Below are 27,194 nucleotides of genomic sequence, written 5' to 3'. Positions count from 1 at the left end.
GTGAGTTTTATAGATGAGTTGATGCGCATAAAAGTAAAACTGCAACTATTTTCTTTTAAATTTTTAAATTATTCATTGGGAAAAATGAGCATTCTGATGACAACCCCTTACTGTCTGATAAACAGTGATGGCCATTTTCACTACAAGATTAATTTATTGTGAGAAATGCTTCAGTCTCTTAGGATTCTTTAAAAATTCAAGTCTCAAGATGCGATTCAACACATAGATCTACCTTTCTGTCATCATTGCATATTACTGAGGACGAAGTCAGAAATGTTGTTTAGAAACACTGTAGCACATCAGCTTTGAGTTCATGCTCAGTCTCAGGTTTGTACGTTAGTTATAAAGCTCAGGATCTCTGGCTCATGGCCACTCGAGTCTGAGCTGCTGATTGAGCTGATTGTCACTCAGCAGAGGGTAAACACCAAGCTCACTGTCATGATTATCGCCTCAGTCCTGGAGCTGGAGGAGCTGGAGTGACTCCTCGATCATGTGTGATTGTGCTGTCAGTGAACTCGCTGCCTCTTTCACAAGTAACACATGGGTTTCAGCTAAGATGCTGAAAGAAATTCGAGCAACAAACTTGCTAATGTTTACATGTACGATGTTGTATTATTGTTATGTGAGCTGAAGCATGGGATGATGGGAAGGGCCTTTATGAGATTAAGAGGCCGTGCACCTGGTTATCTGCTCCACTAGAAATTTACTGAAAATGTTACACATTAATATAACACAATTGGTCAAAATCAGTTTGTTGCACCTTTGAAAGATGTGTTATATTTAGTCAATCTTTTGTGACTTGCCAAATATGTTTTTCCACTGTATGAAAAGACAGAAATGAATCCTTTCGTAAACACACTGGCAGTGCGAGACAGGCAGCTTTTGATAAAGGAGTCACATTTTCAGCTGATCAACATTTCTCTGTGCCGACTCCATTGTCGTCAATGTGCAGGGGATTATTTACAAGCTTGTGTATACCTCGGCAAGTTTATGAGGAAGGAGACAATGTACCGTCGAACTTCTCTTGCACCACACTTTAACTTTATTGTCTTGCTTTAATACAGCTTCATATCTAGCATCACTGTAACTTTGATCCTGTGGCCCTGCACTATAATTATTTACCTCACACCAGGGATGAATTTTGAGCACAACAAATATGGTAATGATAGATACAGAAAAGGCGCAGTGACACAGAGGCCAGATGCACAGATCGATACAGCTCTGGCAACCTCAGAGTCTGCAGGGTAGAAATTTACACCTTTAGTGATGAGGCTTTAACAAACTGCTGTTTTCTTTCAGTGTGGGGGGCAGTATATCATGACAGCAGTGAGTATCTGGACACTTTCTTTGAAACCTTTAACAGACACAATGCCATATTTTGCTGTGCTCTCTATTCAAGTGTAACTGTTGCAATGAGGACGTGAACACTGTCAAAGCTTATTTGATTGTCTGTTTACTACCATCAAACAGATAATCAGACAAAGGGAAACTGAAGCTATATGTACACATGATGTAAAGGAGGATAATACAGGTGGGCAACAAGAAACAGCTAAATCTGATCAAGACAAATGACACAAAGGAAGTCAAACTAAATACAAGACATAAGAGACTAACAACTAAACAGGGAATCACTAACAGAGATGACAACTTAAGAATCAAGTCAACACTCTTCTATTCTATTCAACTCAGCTTTATTCATACAGCGCCAAATCACAACAAAAGTTGTCTCGAGGTGCTTTATATTGTGAAGTAAAAACCCTACATAATACAGAGAAAGCAACAACAATCAGACAACGGCCTATGAGCTAGCACTTGGTGACATTGGGAAGGAAGAGCTTCTTTTTAAAAGCAAGAAACCTGCAGTACGACCAGGCTCAGGAACTGGGTGAGTGCTGAGGGAGAGGACAAAAGAGTTTAATAATGACTAATAACTAAATGCAAAGTGGTGAATAAACACACAGACTGAAAAGAGGTGAGTGAAGAAAACACAGAGTGCATCATGGGAAGCCCCCAGCATCCCAGGCCTATTGCAGTGTAACTAAGGGAAGGTTCAGGGTCACCTGATCCAGCCTCGGCTCTAAGATTTGTTAAAAAGGAAAGTCTAATTATATTTGGACTGTACTGATTTATTAGAAACTCTTTTATTTATTTATTTTTAGATAGATTAAAAGTTTAAGATAGTTTGCTTTCTTTGCATTTTAACCCTTTAATGCATGAATTATGACAACCTCAATCAGGATTTTTTTCTTAAGTATTTTTATTCATCTTCACGCATGAAAAACGATTTTTCTTTTTTTTCAAACATGTACTTTTCAAAGACTTTTCAAAACGTATGTTGTCCAACAACACTATGCGTGAAAGTGATATAGGGAATCATATAATTTAGTTGTGCTTTTGACATAATGATAAAAAGCAGATTCTAATTTTGATTCTGATATAAACACCAAACATAAACTCGTGTTAAGGCTGTAATCAGACGTAAGGCTCAGTGAAACTTGCATGGAAGTTTAAGTCCAGACCAGTCGTTGTATACTTACATTACTCAGAGGTTTGTCTTGTGTTGGAGAGTACCTACCCCTGAAGTAGGAGCTAAAAGAAACACCAAACCACATACAGTACGATACAAGGAATGTAAATAGTTCCTGCAAAAATAACACTAAAGATTTAAAAACAAACACAACAAAGCAAGTGCCACCTGGTTATAATGTGTTAAACGAAAGAAGCTTTTCTTAAAACTTTTTAACTCACCCACACACACACACACACACACACACACACACACACACACACACACACACACACACACACACACACACACACACACACACAGAGCTGGTCGAATTGGAGCTATTTAGTTTCTAAAATCTCATCCTCAAGGGTTGCGATAGGATTAACGCAATGAGACAAAATATAAAAATATATAAAGGGAAATAAATTATTTTCTGGGACCTTTCTTTACCTGTTCCCAGTAAAATCCTCTGTTCTGGGACCAGGCCATATCATTTATTAAAATTCGAACTGCTGCCATTGGCTTACTTGGCCCTACTATGATTAAAATGGGTGCAGCTTTGCTTTATACATTTGATCAAGTTTGGTGCATTTCAGAATGATCAAGAGCAGGTTTAGTAAAATAAATGTCAGAGTATCATTTCTGTAAGGCTGATTCCCCGCCCCCAATTTCAAGTTTGATTAGATGGATTATATCTCTTTATTACTCAGTCTGTCCTGATGGGGACAGACGTCTCTCAACAGAGCCATAGAACCTCATGTTTGTTCAGTTTGGCTCGTTAGTTGTGGAGGTTTTACTGACAGAAGAAAAATAGGACTTAAGAACTTGAGGGAGGGATTGACTGAAACAATAGTAAGACCCGGAATTTGATTAAATGTAGTCCACTATGTTCAGCCAGACAGCTGCTGTTGTGTCTCCTGAATTAATGGGTACCAGACTGCTTAATTTGTCTACTTTGTTTGTATAAGAGGAGTTTTTCACACTACAAAATACAGAAACCTAAAAATCTGTGACTTACCAACCAGTGACTTATCTATTTAAATACTGAGATTTTAAGGAAGATATGCTATGGCTAAATGGACCTGCAAAGGCTCACCAAGAAATCATATGCAGTCATAGTGTAAAGGTGCACATAAAATAATTAGCCTGTCTCTGGCAGTTTTTACATGGTTATCGCTACATTCAAGAACCCAAAAAACTTCAGACACACACATTTAGTGAAACTGAACAAAAGCTAAAACTGTGTAAAAATGCTATTTCTATGTTTTAGCTAATGTTTTTCACTCACCTGGTTCCTGACTCTGACTTTTCTGAAGTTGGCATTAATCTCAGTTGGGAATGGGCACTCGGACAGCTGTGGACACTGTGGAAAAGTAGTCCCTGTTACTTTATTCACGCTTTATGGAATTTAGGTGGTGCAATTTTAAACCTCAGTGTTAGCTGCTGTGATGTCAGCTGTAAGAGAGGGTGAAGTGCTACGCTGTCAACTAAAGCTAGCAAGCTTTGTTAGCAGGTTTCATCAATAAACTGTACAGGTGTGGTGCACAGACACAAAGGTAATAGTAACTGACAGGCTAATAAAATACCAGAAAGTGAGTTTGAAGACTGAAAGTGAGCTTGCAGTGCCTCTCAAGCAACATTAAGCAGCGTTGAAGGCATAAACATTGTTTTAGAGGGTGTAAAATAGTGTCAAATTTTAACATAGGATTCTATGGGCCCCAGGTGCCATCAGAAGAGCAGTTTCGCATTAATCACTGCGTCATTTCATGCTGCATTCCTCTAGCAAAATATTATATCTGGCGCTAAGATGATACATGAAATTATAAGAGAAGGTGGTGGAAACGCTAATAACTAAGATCTGATTAGTGCCACAACTAGACTTTTTAAATAGTACATCGTATGTTTAAAGAAAAGTGTACTTAGATGTATTACGTAGCATCATGTCTTTGCAGTACTAACTGCTTTTCATCCCTAATAACAGCAAGCTGCAGATGAAGTTCACTTATTGTATAGTGTAAGAGGAGTGAATTTTATGCTTCCCAAGCAGCTGAACTACTTGGCATCATTGCTAAGAAGTGACTAATAATATTATGTAACTCTCGATGCAACGGTGACTGTGTTATTGTGGGTATCATCCAGGGACAGCTCAGCAGTATAACACAGGGACCTGAAATATTTGGCGGTTTTATATAGAAGTCCCTGATTTAGTGTTTCTTTTCCACGCTGATGGAGATATAAAAGGCTTAGTTTTTTTCTTTTTTTTGACATTTCAGTTGCATGCATCGATTTGTTCCTGGTGTCCAAAACCACTGGTCCTGCTGTAATTACTATGCTTATTTTACTACATTCTTTAGGTTTATTTCATTACACCATGTCTGGCCGTGTTCAGCAAAATTCCCATTTTGTCGTTCCGCCAAATGTAGCACTTTATGCCTCAAGTGTCATCTTCTTTCATTAATCTTATTCCCAGTAATAGCTCTCCATGGACCTTGGCTTATCCTTCATGCTGTTAGTAATGTATCCTGATTGTCCTGGATTTTTTTCTCAAACTCTAGCACCCTGTGTATCTCATTAGCTTGGCAGACCACACAAACAACCAGCTCTCTCTACAGTACAGCAATTTGCAATGTAATGAACTGAGCGGAAGCTTTTAGTGAGTTTAATTTTACATTTGTTTTTTTTGTTGTGCAGTTTTTTTGTTGTGCAGTTTTTTTTTCTTAAACCAAAAATGGATGAAATGTCCTCTTATTTTGTCTTCATAGTCTAGTAACAAATTGCAAATGTTCACCCACTGAATATATTTCCAGACATACATGTTGTGATTAAATAAAAAAACAGGGGATGTGTTTGGACTAATCACGTCCTTTGTAATTTCAGGTACGGCTCGTCATTAATGAGAAGGGTCTTGTCTGTGAGGAGAGGGATGTGAGCTTGCCACTGCAGGAGCACAAGGAGCCCTGGTTCATGAGGCTGAACCTGGGCGAGGAGGTGCCCGTCTTCCTCCATGGAGACACCATCATTAGTGACTACAACCAGATTATAGATTACATGGAGAAAACCTTTGTGGGAGGTAGGACAATGCTGTCTTTCTTTTCTCTTGTTTAAAGATGGCAGAGTCATTTCCACTTGCATATTTTCATTATTTTCATTCATGCTCCATTAGAGAAGCGTTGCATAATTCATAGTTCAAAATAATCCCTATTTATCATGTATTATTAATCTGGTGCTTGCTGTGGCCGTTCAGTTCTCCTGCTTACTGTCTGAAAAACACTGTTTTAGCTCCTTTTGCTCTCACTTTAAAACTTTCTTTTTATTGGCTTCCCTTCATAAACAAAAACAAAAGATTTTGGCAGTAGGTTGATTGGGCTTCTGTAGTCACTGCTAAAGCTTGAAGAAACATCCCCTCTCTCTGACGTCACACAGAGCTATGGGTAGAAAAAATGCTTTTTCTCTCAGTGATAATCACTTACAAAGACCTTGTTATTTAAAACTGGCCATATGAGCATCCACCATGATAACAGTAACTATATAATAGAGGAATAAGGAAGCTGCATAGGTCCCACTTAACTTACAAGCATCCTTTCTATAGCAGGAAAAATCATCTTTACGCTGCACTGCAAAAAACCCCCCAAGTTCTTTTCATTTCCATATCTTCCTCATGGATCATTAATGGGTCTAGATGCTATTTGTCTGGACGTAGCTTTAGCCTCTCTATTTTATCTTGACATATTTATGTAGCCATCAAGTGCATGTTTGAGGCCCTTTTACAGAGATCTACTTTTTAAAGAGTCCACCAGAGAGAGAGTTGTTAACCAGTAAAATTCGTTATGTTTACTAGCTAATTGTACCAAGTTAGACTATAAAAATTGGTACTGTAGTATTCAAAGCCGGCTCATTGCATGTGTGCTGCACTCCTCGTTTTTGCATTAGTCCACCTATACCAGACTAATTCATCTCAACCGCCGCCTCGTGCTCTGCCAAAGGTTTGTGATCTGTAATCACCAATAAAGATGAGGATGAGTATTTGTAATTCTGATGTAAGCCACCTCTGTGAGTTACCAGCTGTACAGGTTAAGTGGGTGTAAAAACTGAAGGCAGCAAAAATTCCAGCAGAAGTTTAACCTAGCAGACGGAGATTGATTACACATGTGGCATCTCAATCAGTGCTGCCACACCACTAACTGCAGTACTAAGATGAATCTGGTATAAAAATTTGACCCAGTTTAGAGCTTTTACGAAACTATTCATAGAGGCCAAAACTGCTTTTTGTATCAAGCTATAAACATATTTTAAAATGCTGTAAAGTCAGGCCTTTTAACATGAGAGTCTATTACGAAGAATTTGCATTTGGGGTCAACTTAAGGTGGACATTTTAGAAACTTTAACTTTTGGCACTTGTATGTTGGCTTCATTTTTCACTCCTAGAGGCTGTTTGTTTGTTATAAACACAACCCAACCGGTCGCGGCAGATGGTTGATACTCCCTGAAGTCTTCAGCTGGAGGTTTGTTCCTGCTAAAAGGGAGTTTTTCCTCCCTACTGTCACCGCCTGCTTGCTCATAGGGGGGTTGTCTGATTGTTGTTGTTTTTTTTCTGAATTATTGTAGGGTCTTTAACGTAAAATAGAAAGCACCTTGGGGCAATTGATGTTGTGATTTAAGAAAATGTAATAAAATTCACTTGAAATTAAAGTATATCGGCCCTATAAGGGGGCGGGATATGCAACACAGGGGATTCTTCTTCTTCATCTCTCTCTTATATCTCTGACTAGAGCTATAGAAAATTTGAGGCCTCATTCGCCCAGTTTGTGAAGCTGGAGTGACAAAGACTGTTGGAAGCCATTGGAGGCCATCTGTTTTCTTTGTGCAGACTGTGTCAGTGCATACTATAATGTGAAACTGTAACTCATTGCATCAACGTCTTTGCACCAATGTCACTGAGACGATCCTTGCTGATTAGATTAGACAAAATTGGAGTGACCCCTTGGGGAACATTTGTGGCACTCACAAACGAGACACAGATATAAACACAAGAGACATAATTTAATGATTGAAACAAAAAGTCCATCAAAGCTATATTTAGAGAAGCGGCATCTGTAGCTGTGAAGTTGTGATGGGTATGGAGGAACGTACGCTGTGAGGTAATGACTGAGATTCAGACTCTTGAGCTTGAAAAGGAGGCAACTGGATTTCTTTACATGTTTGAAGACATTTTGAAGACATCTAAAAAGTTTCTTCAGTTCTAAAACAAGTGGCAGAGAGTCCCAGGTAATAAACCCTTAAAAGGTGTCCTGACCCTCTTGGATAAGAGGTTAAATGTGTCCAAAAACCTAGAGAAGGACAGTTGCCTTCTTTTTAGGCTCTCAAGACTGCCATGGCCTGGATGACTGAGAGCCTACACAGACATTCGGGCTTGGCAAACATGCAGCTCAAAGAATAAGCAAATGTTAAGAAGCATACACTGAATCCTATTATCTGTGTTGTGCTGTAGTATCTGTAGGTGGCACGTTCTATAGGATTATCAGCTGAGAGATTATGTAACAAACTGGGAGCCTCAGATCAGAAAATGCCTGGGGACATAGGTCTGTAACTGAAAAACTTCATGGCTTTCCTGCTTAGTTAGTGCTCACATGTCTAGAGCAGCGCCTAGAGCTTTGAATTCAACAGCAGAAGATCTGGTTCACTGCTTGCTCAGTAATAAAAGGCTAGAGTGCATAAGCTGACCCCAGGGTCTGATGATCTCATTCAGCTAACTTCATTTTAGTCTTTTGATAGTGTGCTAATAACTTGTTTTGGAGCAAGTTAGTCATAGAGATATAAAATCATTCATCAGTCTCCAGTTATACTCTAATAATTTAGTTAAGCTGTTATTGTTGCATTTTTTGGTTTTGTTTATTTTGTCTACTGAATGTCAAACAAGTCTGATGCATGTTTTATCCAGAAGCTTTCATCCAGGAGTCAATTTGAGGGGATGAGTTACAGGCATGCTTTTTCTCTGCCTTTAAATCCCTAATGAAACCTGGCAACGTGGGCTGCAGCTGGTCTGCAAAGTGCAGATTTCTCAGAAACGGGAGGCATATGCAGTGTGGAGCAGTGGCAACAGTTTTACAGTGTTGTTGAGGCACAGCAGGGCAAAAGCTGTTTGCAAAAAGATGTCAATCATCGCCCGAGTTGTTCTTATATATTTGTCATGCTCATTGTGAACATGTATGAACTCAGTCGGGAAGTTGCTTGACAGTTTGCTGCTAATTTAATCTTTCCATCACCAGTGCTGCAGCAGACTTCCTGCAGAGAACCACTGCAGGGCATGCCCAGGTCAGCATGCAGGTCCAGAGACTGATTACTCAGCTCTCTGGAGCTCAGCCACGTGCAGCTCCACCCTCCTTCAGCTTCTCCTCATCGTCAAGCACCCATCTGATTATCTCTGTCTTGTCAGCGATGCCTTCCCTGCATGTGGCTGGCTGTGACCCTGCAGAAAGATAAAAGCTCCCTCTGTTCTGCACTTTCAGTACCGAATCTCAGCAGCAGGTCATTATGCTGAACACCATCGCTCCCAGCCAGGCGCTGCGCTGTCAGACACGAGAATTAGGGCAGCAAAATGTAAAAGCGGGATCTCTCTGAGGTAGTAAAAGTTGTTGGAAGTGTTTTTATGTGTGTTAAGGTGCAAACAGACTGTAGAGTTCATCTTATTATTTTTTCAAACCCACGTTGTGCAGCATAGTTAGAATAAACTCGACTTACAGCCTGAAAATGTGATGAAAGTATTTTGTTTTAATAAAGCTTATGTTTGCAGGCCATTTTAGATGTTTACAGTAGCTATAAGGATAGACAATATAAAACATTTTAATATGATAGCAGGCAGAAAAAATCCACTCTTAAATTCTGGTAACAAAATATTTGGCACATGTTGATAATCAGTCTTTAACAGGAAACAAAATCAACATGCCTCACGTGCTTCCCTGTCGCTGTGTGAGGAGGACCTGCCTGAGCTAAAGTCACTAAAAGAGAAAACTCTCCAAACAACTCGACTCCTCTTTGGGTCACAAGTTATTTTGGAGTCTCTGGGCTCTTTTTTTAATCCTCCAGGTTGGTGTTTTTTTTGCCATCATTAACTTAGTGTTTTAAAAACAGGTGTAAAAGAGAAAAACTACATACTCACGGGATATAATCATGAGTCTATTCCAGATTACCTTCATTTATGTTTATTCTGTGAACATAATTTATAAAACGGAGTTAATGTTTTATTCATTTTGACCTGACAGTAGCGACCGAGAGAATATAGTTACCAGGAACTGGAACCAAGGTCTTTTTGCAAGCAGAGTCCTGTATGCCTTTAAAAAGTATGTAGGCTTAAAGCATCTCCAAGTTGTCTTGGATGGAGAAGGTACCTCCATCTTTTATATTTTCTTAGCAACAAAGCCTTAATAAGCTGTTGGATGAAAACTTGATGAGAGTGAAATCCATCTTTTCTGCAACTGTCTGCAAGAAAGTCTATAATAATTCACGATCATAATAATAATAATAATAATAATAATAATGCAGCTTTTTTCTTGTAACGGCAGGTAAGCAGAACAGATTGAGTCAGTAGGCGGATGATGTAACAAAGTTATGGAGTCTAATTACAGTGTTAATGTTTAATTTGTGTTTTTGTTGATCTGGAACGGGAATTTAATCTCATGTGGTTATACCAGGGGTGGGCAACTCCAGGGTTCGAGGGCCGGTGTCCTGCAGGTTTTAGATGTCACCCCGGGTCTACACACCTGAATCAAATGATTAGTCCATTACCAGGCGCCTGGAGAACTTCAAGACATTTGAGGAGGTAATTTAGCCATTTAAATCAGCGGTGTTTGACCAAGGACACATCTAAAACCTGCAGGACACCGTCACTTGAGGCCCGGGGTTGCCTACCTTTGGGTTATACCATAGTCTAGTGTTTTCACTCAACATAAATTGTTGTTGATCTTGTTGTTCCCTTCACCTGAAGGATGAACTGGTTAGATTTTGGTAATCAAGGTCACTGTGACCTCACCTCCAGCCCTAACATCTGTATCATTTCTGAAAGCTCAGTATGTCAGGAACACTTTCAGGGATTTTCTTTACATTTGGCACAAACATGTACTTGGGGGTGACGGGTGGTTTATTATAGTCCTCCACCTGTTACCAGGTTACCATGTTGTGTGTCTGACAGCTGAATCTGGCACAACTGTGTTATTCTGGGTTTGTGTGGTTGCTTAGAGACCTTGGGGGTTTTGGACAGATTAAGAAAAAGTCCACAGAATAATGCTCTGCAGCATGTAATTATGATTCACTACATTTTGCCCAGTTTGTATTCCTGTAAAAATGTTTTCTCTTTTTCATGCTCTTGTCTTACTCACACAGACACAGTGGCTCAGCTGATCCCTGACGCAGACTCGCCTCTCTACGATCGTGTGCAGCAGTACCGTCAGCTACTGGATGGTCTGCCCATGGATGCGTACACACATGGCTGCATCCTTCATCCAGAGCTCACGACTGACTCTATGATCCCAAAGTACGCCACAGCAGAAATACGTAGTAAGTGAAGCCAGCTCACTGCACTGCGGAGGCACGAATGCTCGTATTTTAGCATCTTTGGGAATTACAAAACAGTTTGTGTTACTTAGAGAATGGTTTTTGGGTTGTTTATTTTGCAAACATAGTGTAAGGTCAATAGAAGAAATAAAGGATCCCTTTTAATCAAATGCATTTTTATTGTATTTTGAGATGTCTATAAACATTCCTATAGCTCTTGACAGTTAGATTGCCTCCCTGCTTTGTGAGTGCAGATTTGATTTTCTTGTGAATAACAAATTTATTCAGTGTTAGAAAAGTTCAGGTTCCTCCAATATTTAAGATGTAAGAAATAAGAAGCATTGTTTCAAATTTTCAAGTAAGTTTTTTATTTTTTGTTTTCACATCAGTTTTGATTCAGTTAATTTTAACAGATTAAGTAAATACCTTTACAACAGCAGTCCCCAACCCCCAGGCCTCGGACCGGTACTGGTCCGTGAGTCATTTGGTACTGGGCCGCGAGAGTTGAGGCTCAGGTGTGAAATGTGTGGTTTTCAGGGTTTTTATTGGTTTTCAGCGTTATTTTGTTATCGTTTTGATCGTTAACTCGGTTTTCCTGAGTTTTTTCATGTGTGTTATGAATAAATTTTTTTTTTTTCGGTACCGGTACTAGTTTTATTTTGTTGTATTTATCTGCAACACCTTAAAGGCCGGTCCGTGAAAATATTGTCGGGCATAAACCGGTCCGTGGCGCAAAAACGGTTGGGGACCGCTGCTTTACAAGACAGTTGATAGCTAGATCAGCTGTTTTCATCTGTGTTACGTCAGCTGACCTTCTGCTGCTTCTGTAGCCGCTTATTTAAAGGACAAACATACATCACCAAGACTGACCTGCGTTTAATTCAGAACTATAGAAGAGGTAAATCTCAAGCTACATCCTGAAAGTTCACAAAGAGATTTAAAATAAACGAACAAAAACAAACAGGAAAGAAGTGCAGATTTAATGAAATGTGCAAAAATAAATGGAAATACAGGATGTTGTTTGAGGTAAAAAACAACTCTATAACCGGAAAGTCAAAACCATCTTTATCTTCATTATGCTCTGACCTCTCTGAGGCAAGCTTTTGTGTAATGTCTTGAAGTAATCGTCAGAAACAGTTCTTCAGGCTTCCCGAAGGAGATTCAAGTTCTTCTTAGGAGCTTCCTTTTCTTCCAATATCTGTCAAGATGATCCCATTACTTCAGTAACTTTAATCTGAAAAGAAAACATTTATCAAATTTGACTAAAGGACAGACGCAGCTCTCTGTCCTTTCAGGTCAGTTATGTGAAAAAGCCAAAATAGCTTTAACCGACCAAACCTTTGTTCCCCAAAAAAGGTACAATATGAAGACTGTCTGATCTCCTCACGAAAAACTGAGCAAGACTTCAGGGTCTTTCCAGAAACAGGATGATTTGCAAATTTTAGCAACTGAGTCCACTCGAGTGTGTGTAGCACAAAGGCACGCAGTGTCCATAGAATCACAGTGTTCACTGACTCAGTTTAATTTAATGTGACAGAGGGCTCTGCTCCATTTCACAATGCATGTTCACACACGTTTAATATCTGAATAGATACATGTGGGTCTGCAGGTGTGTGTGTCTGTGTGTGTGGTGAGTTAATGATATATTTTTGTCCCTTTTGTTATTTCTAAGATATTACATTTATCAATTAATACAGAGTGAAAAGGTCAAATTATAAAAAAAGGCTCCAAAATAAAAGCAAAAATGCTTCCTTCTAGAGTTTGAATGAAAACAACAGAATTTCAATGAAAACAACAGAATTTGAGAACAAACAATGGAATTTGAATGAAAACAACAGAATTTGAATTAAAAGAACAGAATTTGATCAAAAACCAAAGAATTTGCATGAAAACAACGGAATTTGGGAACAAACAATGGAATTTGAATGAAAACAATGGAATTTGAATGAAAACAATGGAATTAAAATGAAAATGTCGGAATTTGAACGAAAACAACAGAATTTGAGAACAAACAATGGAATTTGAATGAAAACAACAGAATTTGAATTAAAAGAACAGAATTTGATCAAAAACCAAAGAATTTGCATGAAAACAACGGAATTTTGGAACAAACAATGGAATTTGAATGAAAACAATGGAATTAGAATGAAAACAACAGAATTAAAATGAAAATGTCGGAATTTGAACGAAAACAACAGAATTTGAGAACAAACAATGGAATTTGAACGAAAACAATGGAATTTGAATGAAAACAACAGATTTTGATCAAAAACAAAAGAATTTGCATGAAAACAACACAATTTGAACAAAAACAACGGAATTAGAATGAAAACAACGGAATTTGAAAACAAACAATGGAATTTGAATGAAAACAACGGAGTTAGAATGTACAGAACAGAGTTTGAATGAAAGCAACAGAATTCTACAACGAACAATAGAATTTGAATAAAAAGAGTAGAATTAGAATTAAAACAACAGCATTTAAATGAAAACAACGGAATTTCAATGAAATGAACGAAATTAGAATGGAAACAACGGAATTTGAATGAAAACAAAATTTGAATGAAAAGAACAGAATTTGATCAAAAACCAAAGAATTTGCATGAAAACAACAGAATTTGAACGAAAACAACGGAATTTGAAAACAAACAACAGAATTTGAATGAAAACAACGGAATTAGAATGTATAAAACAGAGTTTGAATGAAAGCAACAGAATTCTAAAACAAACAATAGAATTTGAATAAAAAGAGTAGAATTAGAATGAAAACAACGGAATTTCAATGAAAAGAATGGAATTAGAATGAAATGAATAGAATTTGAATGAAAACAACGGAATTAGAATGAACAGACCAGAATTTGAATCAAAACAATGGAATTAGAATGAAAAGAACATAATTTGAATGAAAACAGTGGAAGTTTAAAACAAACAACAGAATTAGGGATAGCCTTAAGTGGTAAGCATTCAACAAGGTGCTAGAAACATTCTCTCATCCCAACTGGTCGCAGCAGATGGCCGCCCCTCCCTGAGCCTGGTTCTGTCAAAGGTTTGTTCCTGTAAGAGGGGAGTTTTTCCTTCCCACTGTCGCCAAAGTGCTTGCTCATAGGGGATCATATGATTGTTCCTAAAATAAATGCAAATTCATGATGTGAGTCCCCTGCTCCGTCACATCTCAAAGGTGCTCCATTGGACTGAGATCTGCTCACTCTGGAATACAGTTACACTTATTATCAGTGTTGTTCAAGTTACTTGAAAAAAGTAATCAGTAACTAATTACTGATTACTTCCCCAAAAAAGTAAACCTGTTACTTTACTGATTACTTATTTTCAAAAGTAATAAATTACTTAGTTACTTAGTTACAACCTGAATAGGCGATAAAGCGATAGATCTTTCAGCCCAATTCTACTTTTTCTGCATAATCCATCATACAAAAATTAATCAAATGGAAAAGTCTCTTTTTTTAAACTTGTTTTATCAGTTTTAATTTTTTAACTTTATGCATCAAGCAAAAAATGAAATTATATGCACCATTCTCTGACTTGAAGAAATTAGTTTAACATTTAAACCTATTTTCTGCACATTCCATGTGTTACATGTAATGCGTTACTGTCCATCTCTGCTTATTATGAACTCATGAACTTAACTTAATATGCATGAAGCCACTGCACTCTGTGTATACTCTGGTTATGAATGGATGGATATGGTCAGCAACAATACTCAGAAAGGCTTGGTATTTAAATTTGGTACTAAAGAGCCCACAGTATACCAAGAAAATAACACCCACATCATTGCACCACCAGCAACCTGAACTGTTAATACAAGGCAAGATGGATCAGTGTTTTCACGTTTACACCAAATTTTTACCCTATTGTCCAAATCTTGCAGCAGAAATCAAAACACATAAGTCCAGGAAACATTTTGCCAGTCCAATTCTGGTGAAGCCATGTGAATTGTATCCTCAAATTCTTGTTCTTGGCTCACATGAGCAGGGCCAGGTGTGGTCTTCTTCTGCTGCTGCCCATCTGCTTCAAAGTTTGATACATTCTGTGTTCAGAGGTGGTCTTATGCATACCGTGGTGTTAACAAGTGGTTATTTGAGTTTCTTTTGCCTTCCTATCAGCTCAAAGTCGTCTTCGTAAACACCGGAGATGGTTGCGTGGGAATATTTAGGTAGATCATTGGCACAACCATGCAATGTTCAAAGTCACTTAAAACACCTTTTGTCCCCATTCTGATGCTCAGTTTGAACTTCAGCGGTGATTTTGATGAGGAGTTAAACAGGGGTACCCACTGAAGTGTATACTGGGCCCTCATTGGTGAAAAAAAGTGTCCCATGTTTGTCCCTAGTGCTCATCCCTGAGGTAAAGAAAGTTTTCTTGTGGATTGACAGGATGAAAGGTAGATGCTATTTTGGTTTTGTCATCTTTTCTCGACTACTTTCTTCTTTTAAAGATATAAAAACTTTTCAGTGCTTTTAACTCGCTATATTGAACACTGTCACACACTCAGCGTGACTCAGCTTCAGCTCTGGTACCAAAGAGACTCCTACGACGAAAACCACATGCATTTTGAATGCAAAGCAATTCATCTTCCTTGCAGCATTTTCCACATCATTGGTAAAACAAATCCCAGGTTTTTATGTGCACAGCGTGATTAGCATACTGTGTAATTTGATGCTACTCAATACCAAAAACCCTTAACACAGCACTTTGTAGTGATGCCAGGTTTTTAACGGCAGATATTAGACCTCCCAGCCTGAACTGTGGTGCTCTTCACATCAGGTAATGGCCTTGTCATGTAAATCAGAGCAACAGGCTGGATGAGATATAAAAGAAAGTCTGCAGGAGAATTAATCATCCAGTGAAATCCTGACCAGTCTGTGATGGACCTGCAAAATCAACTTTATGGAGTATTTCATTGAACGCATCAGTGTTCTCTGTGCGGTAAACTTTGGTTTGGATGATTATGATTCAGACTGAAGGGACAGTTCAGACACAAACATTTTTATCTTTCTGGGTTCATCTTGTCATCATCATTCCAGCAGACTCATGGAAAATATGCAAAAAATAGGCCGCGTCACAGGTTTGCAGCTAAAGTAAAGACTGACAAAATATTAGAAGACTAAAAGATTCTGCATCCTGGCCAAGTTCTTCATCTTTATTATTAACAATTCCCCAAAAAACAACAAACTCAGTAATGTGTCAGTCTATCGTATGAATTTTTCCATCTTCCTGCTTAACTCTGAAGAAGTAAAACTTCAAAGGTTTGACTTTTATTTTGTAAAAACAGAATCTCAGAGCACAGTTGTACACTGTTTTTGGCAAATGTTACACTAAATGTCATTACTAACTACACTTGTTAGTATTGTATGTGGATTTGGCTAAAAATATAAACTTCAGTGTCCAAGTACATAATACAATCACCGTGTTATTGCAGGGACTTTACCTTGCAATATCAAGTACATTGAAGCAACTGTTGTGATTTGTGCTACATAATAAAATTGAATTGAATTAATGGTGCCTGCGCTGAACTACACCTGCCTCTGTTTGTTCTGTTAGTTTACCAAACTGCCTTAATTAGGTCACAAAATGCATAAAAATGCTTTTGTAATTAAAGGTTTATATCTGGTATGCCTTAAAAACTTGTTTTAGCTGCATGTTTTTTTATTATTCAAGTGATCTTTGAGTTGGAAATCATAAAACTACCTGAGTAGAGCTAAATCAAGTAGGTTAAACACTAAGACAAAACATCAATCTTTTACTTTGACTCATCATTAGTTACCCAGATGGCAAAAAGAAGGGTAACAAAAAAACAACACAGATGAGTGGATTCATGCCATTCAGACCAGAGAAACAAAATGAAAACAGCTTCTATTAAAAGTGTAGTACAGTAAAAGCCATACCGGACTGTGCTAGGTAACAAAAACAAATTTAATCCTGGACTCGCCTGTCTTCCTGTCCACAGCAGTAGTTAAAGAACAAAACAAAACAATCAGAACTGAAGAAGCTTCTCGGATGAGAGGTGAAACGCCTTCAAGCAACTTAAAGAAGTCCAGACGCTTTTTTTTTGCAAGCTCCTTTGAAAACAAAACAAAAAAAATAGTATCTCTAACAAAAGAAGTTATGTGAATGTGAGCAGATATTATCTGCCTGACTGACTGTTAATGTTGTAATATCATACCTGGATAGAAAAACACACAGTGGAAAACTATCAGTCATGTTCTGGCCTCCTCAGAGTCCAGACCTCAACATTATTTAAGCAGTTTGGGCTCATCTCGACAGAGAATAGACTAAAAGGCACCCAAAATCCATAGAAGTCTTTTGTGAACATGATTCTACCAAATATTGAGGTTTGGTTCAATTGTGCAAACTATTTTTTAGCCTTATATACTGTGTTATATTTACCCAATGAAAGAAATGAGAGGTGGCTCAAGTGTTTTGCACAGTGCTGTACGTTAGCAATATAAAAAATTATAGTGCACCACGGACACATCTTATGTCCTTGATGACGTAAATAAAAACAATATGTGTAACAGCTGATGACACAAGCTTCTTCCTCTGCCCTCGGGAGACTGAATGGAGCTCAGATGGGAATAAGCTTTGTATTGTCAGACATCCCCTTGGAGATTAAACACACTGGACTCTGGCGTATTTGCTTTTAGTAAAATATGCCAGGCAGACAGCACAGTGTCTAAATATTATTCAAAGTGTTTTTTTCCCCTTCCTGAACAACAGAGGACACAGTTAATGTGAATGCATGCACTGTGTTTGTGTGTAACTTCAGGACATCTGGCCAACGCTGCGACAGAGCTGATGAAGCTGGACCATGAGGAGCCTCAGCTGACAGAACCGTACCTCTCCAAACAGAAGAAGCTAATGGTGAACCCGTGTTTTCATTAACGTTAACATTTAACTTTTAAGTGTCCTTCACAACTACAGATTTCATTAATATACACTTCAGAAGTGAAGACTTAAGATGACTTTCAGGGTGTGATTCATATACTGCAATTCATAGGAGTTCATTTGCATAAGTTTCAGGGCCTTTAATCCATTAAATGATGCATTAAAATTAAATAAATTTCTCACTTATTGTAAGAATTAATAGCTTAGTGTATTGTACATTTTTAAATTGTTGTTATCCCTTCAAGAAATTATAGAGCACATAGAAAATCCATTAAATCCTCTAAATGTGTAATACATTTATACTTATTTAGGGCAGCTGCCTGAATTAGCATCTTAAACTGATGTATTAATATCCTTCATGGGTACAAAGTGAAGGTTATCACACAGGAAACACCCTGTAAGATTAGCTTCATCGAGTGAAACCCTTAAAATTTTAAATCCTGAATAAAAATATACTTATTTTGAATTACATATATTTGAGACCCCTGAACGGGAATGTAACGAGTATGATTTTTATGTATTTAATGCTTTTTTGGGGGGACAAACAGTTTAAGTCTCTATTAAACTGACAGGTATTGCGTCATTTATGATCAGAGAAGAAATCCTGACTTTTCCTTCAGTGCCGTTAGTTTTCCTATTTGTGGCTTTGAGTGAAATATCTTTAGAGCTACTGGATGTGACATATAGTTAAAGTGCTTTAAATGTTTTTTAAGACTAATTCTATGTAAATACAAGTACACTGCAATTACTTTAGATTATTATGACAGTTTTAAACAGATTCCATGCCCCCCATAGAATAATTCATATTAAGGTTATTTGTATTTTTTGTAAGCAATAAAAAGCAGTTTAGGCGTTTGGCTTTAGCATTTAACTAGATACATATTTTTGGCTGAAATAATGTTCTGAGATGTTTTTTATTTTTCTGTAAGTTTTTTCTTTTCTTCCAAAAAATGTTTTTAAAGGTTGAATAAATCTCTGCAAAGTATTCCAAAAATGTTTAGTGAAAATGTTGCTTTTGATGTTGTTTTTGGAGTGAGTGGAGCTTTCCCTGTTTAACTTTGGTTGAGGCAGATAGTCAGACTGGTTAACAGAGTAGGACAACCACACACTGTCACATCCACACCTATGGCCATTTTAAAGCCACCAGTTAACGTGATTTGCACTGAACTGTGGGAGGAAGCCACAGTACTCGAATGGAACCTGTGCAGGTACAGCAAGAACATTCAAATTGCACACAGAACGGCTCCAGCTGATCAGCATATATAAGAACCAGGAAAGTTCTTGCTTTGCTGTCGCAGTGCTAGCACTAGCTGTTTCTCACTGCATGTCAAAATATCAAATTTAAAATGTATGTTTTCAGCATTTTAGGCTAAATGTTAAAATGACACATTTTATTTCCTGAAAATATGTGAAACACTTTTAGTGTAGTCTCCAAATTTGATATTTTTCCTCGTGGCATTAGAAATCATTTCACTGCAATGTGTCAATCTATCATAAAACCTGATTTAAATGATATAGTTTATGTTATCCAGTAACATCTGTGACACAGTCTCATAATTTTGCATTCAGAATACCTTTTGTTCAGAAATTGCATTCGAGGAGCATTTTAAAAACCCCGTCATCTCAGACACCAGTGATGTCCTCAAATCAGAATAATGCAGAATACTGTTTTTGTTTTTTATTGTCATAAATATGTATAAGGACATTTTATAACTTGCAACTTAACACCATTCTTTGAACGTTGTTAGGATTTGAAATAGTGCTTCAAATGAATGTTTTCTTAAAGACAGAATTACAAAGTTTATGTAAGGTTTGTTATTTTTATGGGAATGTTCCCTGCTAGCTAAAATTTCAGTGTTATCAAAACTACAAAAAAGTAATTACTGCTGCTTTAACAATTACACCATCTGCAGTTAAAACAGTTTAAATTGAGTCCTGCTAAATAAGAAGCCACGCTTGCCTAAAAGGGGGCTGGGAAAGGCTTGATTTATGTCAACTTATAACAATTTATCACTTGAATTTAACATTAAAACATCAGTTTAATGCGTGCTACTTTTTTACTTGTTTAATTGACAGGCAAAAATCTTGGACCATGATAATGTGAACTACCTGAAGAAAATTCTGGGGGAGTTAGCCATGGTTTTAGATCAAGTGGAAGCTGAACTGGAGAAAAGAAAACTAGAGTATCAAGGTATGTCCAAATGATGAATATCAAAGCACAACCCAGACGTTTTCTATAGTGATGTTATCGCATTCTTTGCTTCGCAGGCCAAAAGTGTGAGTTGTGGCTTTGTGGACCTGAATTTACACTAGCTGACATCTGCCTCGGAGCCTTGTTGCACAGGCTCAAGTTCTTGGGACTTTCTAAGAAATACTGGGAGGACGGCAGCCGGCCCAACCTGCAGTCCTTTTTTGTGCGTGTGCAAAAACGCTACGCTTTTCGAAAGGTCTTGGGTGACATCCACACGACCCTCCTGTCGGCAGTCCTACCCAACGCCTTCCGGATGGTAAAAAAGAAGCCGCCGTCCTTCTTCGGGGCCTCTTTTCTCATGGGTTCACTGGGCGGGATGGGCTACTTTGCCTACTGGTATTTAAAAAAGAAATACATGTAGTGAATGCCCACTTGTTGTGTTATATGTCTGTGTATTTGTGTGATGTTTAAACTTTTCTGTAATGTTTTATGACTGCAGGAAAACATAATGAATCTATATAGAGAACACTATTACTTACCTGGGTGAACAAAGAAATATTAAAACATTCCATAATAAGAAATTCTTAACAGCACATTTTCTGGTAATCAAGGCCTTCGTTAAAGTTTAATTACTGGAAACTTGCAGCTCTTGTGCATGCAAGTCCTCATTTAACTTTTGTTGAAGGCATGCATCAGGTCCACCTACACTGAAATCTTAAAGTGAAAAAAACCCCCAGATAAAACTTTAAACACAACAACAACAACAGGGGTTAACTGACCTTCGCATGCCACTATTATAGTCACTACTCATACCTGCTCCTCACTCCTCCATCTACCTGAGGTATAACCAGTAAAACCACAGGGACATGTACATGACGATTACTTTCTGAAAAGTGCTGTGCTGCCAGAAACTGCCACATGTAATGATGAAAGGATGGAGGCAAACTTTAAAGGTATGCTTTGACATTTTGGGAAATGTGCTTATTGGCTTTATTGATGAGGCGTGGATGAGAAGATCGATACTACTCTTTGTGTAGGTGTTAAATATGAAGCTACAGGCCAAGAGGGTGATTAGCTTAGTTTAAACACTGAAAACAAGCAAAACAGCCGCTCTGTCACAGAAATGTGAATACCAGCATCAGCTAGGTATAGAACGTGATTTTCACTTAAACAGCATGAAACAGAAGCCAACACCAGTAAATGCCTTTGTCTCATTTAAATATGAAAAACATAATTATGCTTCACTATTAACATACTAGGTCTAATCAAATTATCACACTTAGCTTGTGATAATTCAGTGAAATTGTCACACTCCACGTGTAATTTGATTAAACACAAACACATTAGCTATATTTTGCAATATGCCGGCGTGGGGACAGTAGAATCTGATATATTAAAACTAAGAAGATAATTAGGATAATGATGGAAGGCGCGCTTCAGTCAATATTGTGCTTAAGTGGTGCAAATCACTTAACACATTTCTAATGAATTAAACTGCCACTCCACTTTGGGTGGCATGACATTGCGGTGTGGTGGTTTGCACTGTTGACTGGGAGCACTCACTATGTGCTGGGTTTTTCTTTCAGCAGCTCCATAGATGTTCACGTTGGGTTAATTTTTGCTTCTAAATTGGCCATAGATGTGGATGTGAGTAAGACAAAGTGAAAATGTGAATGTTTGGTTTGTAGTGGAAATGCTTTGAATGGTCCAGTCAGACTGTGTCGGTTCCACTTTACCTGGTTGTTAGCCCTATTTTTTAATCTCAAGTAGAGTATCAAACATACATAAAGTGTGTCACATTACAAGATATGAATATCTTCCAGTGTCACAACGAATCACAAAGGGGAAAGGTTAAAAAAGAAAGTTTAAAAACAAGAGCAGAAGAAGAAATCTGCTTTTGTCTATTTGTGTTTCTTTTGGGGGACTAAACCTTGCTCCTGATAGAAGCATGTTAGGGAAACTAAAGGTGCAAAACAGTGTGTGGGTCTTTGAAAAGACTGTCATTTCATGCAAATGTTTCCAGTCTTAATGCTGAGCTAAGCAGCTGTAGCAGCTTCATGATCATGCACACAATAAAAGCAGTACCCATCTTCTCATCTAACCCTCAGAAATAAAGTGGAAAAATCTCCCAAACTATAAAAGTGCTCCTTTAACTTATTGTACACCCAATATGTAATAACACACAGAGACATGCACACGTGTGTCCAGAGTCAGTTTATTTAGAGCACCACAGATCACACAGCACACAGTGGTCCACTGTCACTATCTTGTCGCTGAGCAGAGGAAAATCTGGGTGTTTGAAAAGTTACACTTGGCTCTACTGATAGCAAAATAATAAATTCTGCATCTATGGCACAATAGTGATGACTTAGGGTTAGGATGTATGTTTCATTGCATGGGTTACTTTCATATTGTGTACACTGAGGGGTTTTTTTGTGGCCCAGAGGCAGAATTTATGACATGACTAAGCCACAGATTTCTAAATATTCAGTTGGTAACTGTAACCTTTGAATCACCTGCACTGCACCGCGTCTGAGACGGTCCCTCAGCAATACTGAGCAAGAAAAAAACGCACTGGAATTCACTGCTGTTTGTTTGTCTCTGCTGACTTCCTCCTGACAGATGCAAGATTGTTTTTAACAGATAGATATTTTTAATTACACACGGTCGCATTTATTTTACCATGCTTAATTTTTAATGAGCTTAAAGGTTAAACAACGGGAACGAGGGAAGGAAAAAGCTGACTCATCTGAAGGCTTAAGGAGCATGATGGTGAGAAACAGAGAGCCTTCCCAGCCGTCTCGTTGTTTCTTAATGCAGTTTATTTTTCTTACTCCACATTAAGTTAACCCTTGACGGGAACCACTTTGTGTTTCTTTACCAGATGTCTGTGCTTTTTTAAAAAAAACCATGTTATCATGTGCGCTCTTTGGGTTTAACTCATTGTTGTGAGGTGCTGGCTGGAGTTGTAAGCTGCTTTTGCTTTTTCTTGGCTGGTTATTACCGACATTCTTGCAGTAAGAACTCACAGTGCAGCGACTCTTTCTCTCATTATAACTGCTGCTCAAGATATTAATAAATAACAGAGGTCATGGAGAGTTTTCTACTGTCACACAAACTCACCTGTGCAGGTGGTGATTAGCATCTAACTGCAACAGAAAAGGCTGAACCAAAGACAATGATCAGTACTCCTTTAATATAAGTTTGTTGCTGTTTCATGTCTTGTAGCAGAATCTGTTTTTTTATTAAGAAAACCAAAGTGTACCCAGTTTAATTTTTGATATGGAGAGTGCAGGGCGGCCAGTGAGATCAATAAATCCTTTTTGTCTGAAAAGAAGACATTTGAGATACACATTAAAGTAGACATTAAAGTACTTGATTTCAAGATGTTCAGAAGGGAGGTAAATGAGATTTCCAAAGTTTGAAAGCAAGCAAAAGAGGAGATATGTGTCCAGTTACAAATAAATCAAATAATTAGCTTAACTGTGTTCTCATTTATGTTGAGATTTTCATGCTAAAACGGTTCAATAATTGACACTGTGGGCGAAAATGCCAAGAAACGTCATAACCAGCCAATCACTGTAAACGCTTGGTACATTTTGATTATTGCAAGCACAGCTGTTACGATTCCGCTGCTTCCTCTGACTGAATCGCACTACCCGAGGGGTCGGATCTGTACTTCTTGGATCCAACAAAGATTTCAAGTCGAAAGAATCCCAGTTGTGATTTGTGGCCATTATATTTCACTATAGTATTTTTTTATTTTTTACTTTTTATTTTTTATATTTCTATATATGCATTTATTTATGGTGCTTTTTATGATGTTTGTTCATAAGCCTTAATTTATTCAGTTGCCATCAATGACCAATAAATAATGAAAATAATTAATGGAACTTTTTTTTGTTGGTTTATTTGGACAAAAACTCAGAGCTTCCTGCACGGAGGAGAAAGTCGATTTTTTTATATTTGATACATAAATCCCAACAGTAGAAAACTGAAACATTCTTCTGTGATTTACATATTTGTAAGCTTAACAGAACTTTAACAAAATATGACTGGTGTCATTCTATACTTTTCCTCATAGCTCAAAAAAGTCACTCTTTTTACACAAATCTTCTGGCTCCTACTTCCTGTATAAATCAAAAATATAAAAGTTCAGCTTTTAAAGTGAAATTTATGCTGTGGTTTTTACCAGAGATGTACTGGTGAGTGTTTAAGGAAGCAAGATTGTGTAAGTGGGAATTCTGATTTATTCATATAAGGCCAAATCACACAGATCAAGGTGCTTCATAGTGTGAGCTAAGGACCATCAGATGATCCCCTACAAGCACTTAGTGACAACGAGGAGGAAGAACTCCCTTTTAAAAAGGAAGAGAGGGCTGACCTAGGCCAGTTAGGGTTTGAGGGTTAAGTAGGGCAAGACAGGGAGAATACAGAGAGATCACGACCAGCAAGCAGGTCCAAACACAAACTACAGAAGTTAATGACATGCAGCAGTGACCAATAAATACGTGTAAAGTGGAGAGTACTCAGTGGATCATGGGAAGTCGTCTAGCAGCATAACTAAGGGATGATTCAGGGTCACCCAACTCTAACTATAAACTTTATGGAAAAGGAAAATCTGAAGCTGAATCCTAAAAAGCAATCCAGCACCAGTAAACTACACTGTTCAGCATTTTTAATAGCTTCTGTTCAGAAACTTATGGCACAGAGGAATATTAATCTTGTCTGATTTGTCTTTTAAAGACCAGTTAAAATAAAAATTGATAGTGTTTCAAAAGCTGATGGCAACATAAGCATAAAGCTGCTTTTCTCCATGTTTTTAAATTATATCTTTGCTGTAGGGAAAAATAGTTTCCTTTAAACAGTTTAGGCATTTTTTTTCATGAAATAATTAACAGGAAAAAACCCTCTTTATATCAATTAATGATGAAAATAAATGTTAGTTAAAGCTCAATACTGAATATTTCCAACCTTAATAATATTTCTTAATTAAATATATTAAAATTCTTATTCCTAACCACATTCTACATCCCTGAACAAACTTAAACTACACATAATGTTGACACACAGTTACTTTGACCCCAAATCATTCACAATCAAAAAAAACAGATTTCAAATATTATACGTAGGATGAAATGCAGCTTCACTGGATTACAATGACTTGTTCAAAGCTTTCTAAATAAATAACAATGAACATTTACTGTACATTGGTTTGCAAAAAACACACATCATCAGTGCTATACAACTGGAGCTGTAAACATTCTCAACTGTTCCCATACATATCTAAAAACTGCAAATACTCAGTTTGGAATAACGCACTATAAGTCAGGCAAATAATAGCGAACCTTGAGGCTGAAGGTGAGAGGACTGAAGCTGGGCAGCAGAGCAGCTCTGTGCTTTTATCTCAGATTACAAGTCATTTTGGGATCAGCAGCTGCCAAACAGATGAAGAATTGCAAGTAAGTCATTGTGTACAAGGTGGCCAGCCTATGAAGAGGGGAATTACTTAAAATAGCTTCAAGTAGAGTTGCTGGCTTGGACCTGGATGCAGATAGCGTCAAATGTAGTGTGTTATTTTGAGGATGATTTTACTTGAGTGTTTAGCTTAGGCATGCGGCTTCTGTTCTTTTGGGTGGCGCTGAGGGGGAAGTCCTGGTGACATTGGCTTTACATACCAAACCCGATATGTTAAATACCACCCCAGCAGGGCGCATATGGTTCCTAACAACTTGTGAGATGGGTCATGGAAATAAACAGAGGTGCACGTGAACATCCACACCCAAATGATCATGATAAGATTCAAGGCTATATACAGCAGGCTCAAGACCTTCCTGGGAAGTCCAGACAAGCTGGTGGTATTGAGAGAGCTCATCGGGGCAATTTCCTCCATGATGAAGAGGGTGGAGTACGCCAAAATGAAGGAGTGTCCTGAGATGTCATAGCCAACCCAGCGGAATCCAGCCCGCCTGCAGACAGCTTTCGATGTGAACTCCTTGTAATCAACCTTTACCAAGCTGTTTTCATAACAAGAACCGGTCACATCCTCGATGTAGAAGAAGGTCTCTGTGCAGACGTACCAGACAGCTGTTGCCACCACCAGAGAAAGCAGCCGCCGGGCGAGAAAGGAGACACTCCTGTTGAAGGAGGCATTGGAGAGGAGGAGGAAGGGGGTTAGCAGCAGCAGCGTCCAGCCCCAGGACACTTTAACAAAATACCTGCAAGACAAACAGAGCAGTCTGATGAAACAATTTACCACTTCAAGATAAAGTTAATCTCATATGTACACAGAATGTATATTTCATACTCCTGGGCCAATACAGAATGTTTATGCATAAACATTCTGTATACTCCAGGTTTTTACTTCTGTTTCTAACCATCTGTAACACCAGCACATATACTGGTACATATGTACAGATTTCTTTTTAGAATAGAATATAATAGCTTTTTATTGTCATTGTACATGTACAACGAAACTGTGGATGCTCCACACTAGCTGTGCATGGAACAAAAATATAAATAGCAGGACATAAATAATAACAATTGCCAGTTTCTGCTCCTACAAAATCCAGGTAAGCCAAGCAGTTTTTGTTTGTTTTGAGTTGTGTTCAACAAATAGGACTTCATTAGCCCGACAGTTGAACAGTTCACCCTTGACCTACATCTCTCCAGTCTTGCCAAATTCATTAAAACATTTAAAAAAAGGAAAATTATAAAGGTGCTTTTAAGTCACCTTAAAGTGAACGCCAGGTGTGCCCACGAGCTTGAATGAATCGGTTGTGTTAGCTAATCAATCGCGTCGTCATACTTACACGTTCAGGGCGTTTTTGCTGCTGCTGAAATACGTCTGCGGAACGAACTCCAGCTCTTTCAGGACGGACCCCACGACCGAGATGAGCAAAAAACTCCAGGGGAACTTCTGTCGGACGGCCGGTATCCTCCACAGTACCACCAACTTATCCACAATGACATCCAACGACGCCATGTTGACGCTATGACCGTTGCTCTACACCGGCGGGGAGGGGTACGTTGCTTTGACGTCAC

At 38.1% G+C, this 27,194-nt stretch overlaps 2 protein-coding genes across 2 annotated transcripts in view; one reads left to right on the top strand and one right to left on the bottom strand.

Annotated features, from left to right (window-relative positions):
- Positions 1 to 24,038, top strand: part of gdap1l1 (ganglioside induced differentiation associated protein 1-like 1) — a 27,957-nt gene extending 3,919 nt beyond the window's left edge. Inside the window, exons 2-6 of the mRNA XM_086277113.1 lie at positions 5,387 to 5,579; positions 10,886 to 11,059; positions 17,841 to 17,935; positions 20,036 to 20,150; positions 20,228 to 24,038. Coding sequence (XP_086133239.1) covers positions 5,387 to 5,579; positions 10,886 to 11,059; positions 17,841 to 17,935; positions 20,036 to 20,150; positions 20,228 to 20,571 — 921 coding nt within the window. The 3' untranslated portion in view covers positions 20,572 to 24,038. The remainder of the gene's footprint in view (positions 1 to 5,386; positions 5,580 to 10,885; positions 11,060 to 17,840; positions 17,936 to 20,035; positions 20,151 to 20,227) is intronic.
- On the bottom strand, positions 22,348 to 27,194 carry fitm2 (fat storage inducing transmembrane protein 2). Its single transcript, XM_086277114.1, has 2 exons — positions 26,963 to 27,194; positions 22,348 to 26,368 (listed from the first exon to the last, which is right to left on the bottom strand). Exons 1-2 carry the CDS (start codon positions 27,133 to 27,135, stop codon positions 25,759 to 25,761), a joined length of 783 nt encoding a protein of 260 aa, XP_086133240.1. The 5' UTR covers positions 27,136 to 27,194; the 3' UTR covers positions 22,348 to 25,758.

Source organism: Aulonocara sp. 'chitande type north' Nkhata Bay, linkage group LG20 (assembly GCF_057382095.1).
Source record: "Aulonocara sp. 'chitande type north' Nkhata Bay isolate Kocher_YH1m ecotype deep benthic linkage group LG20, A_spYH_male_GT1.1, whole genome shotgun sequence".
In the NCBI taxonomy this organism is placed as follows: domain Eukaryota; kingdom Metazoa; phylum Chordata; class Actinopteri; order Cichliformes; family Cichlidae; genus Aulonocara; species Aulonocara sp. 'chitande type north' Nkhata Bay.
This window is presented reverse-complemented; position numbering and strand designations above follow the sequence as displayed.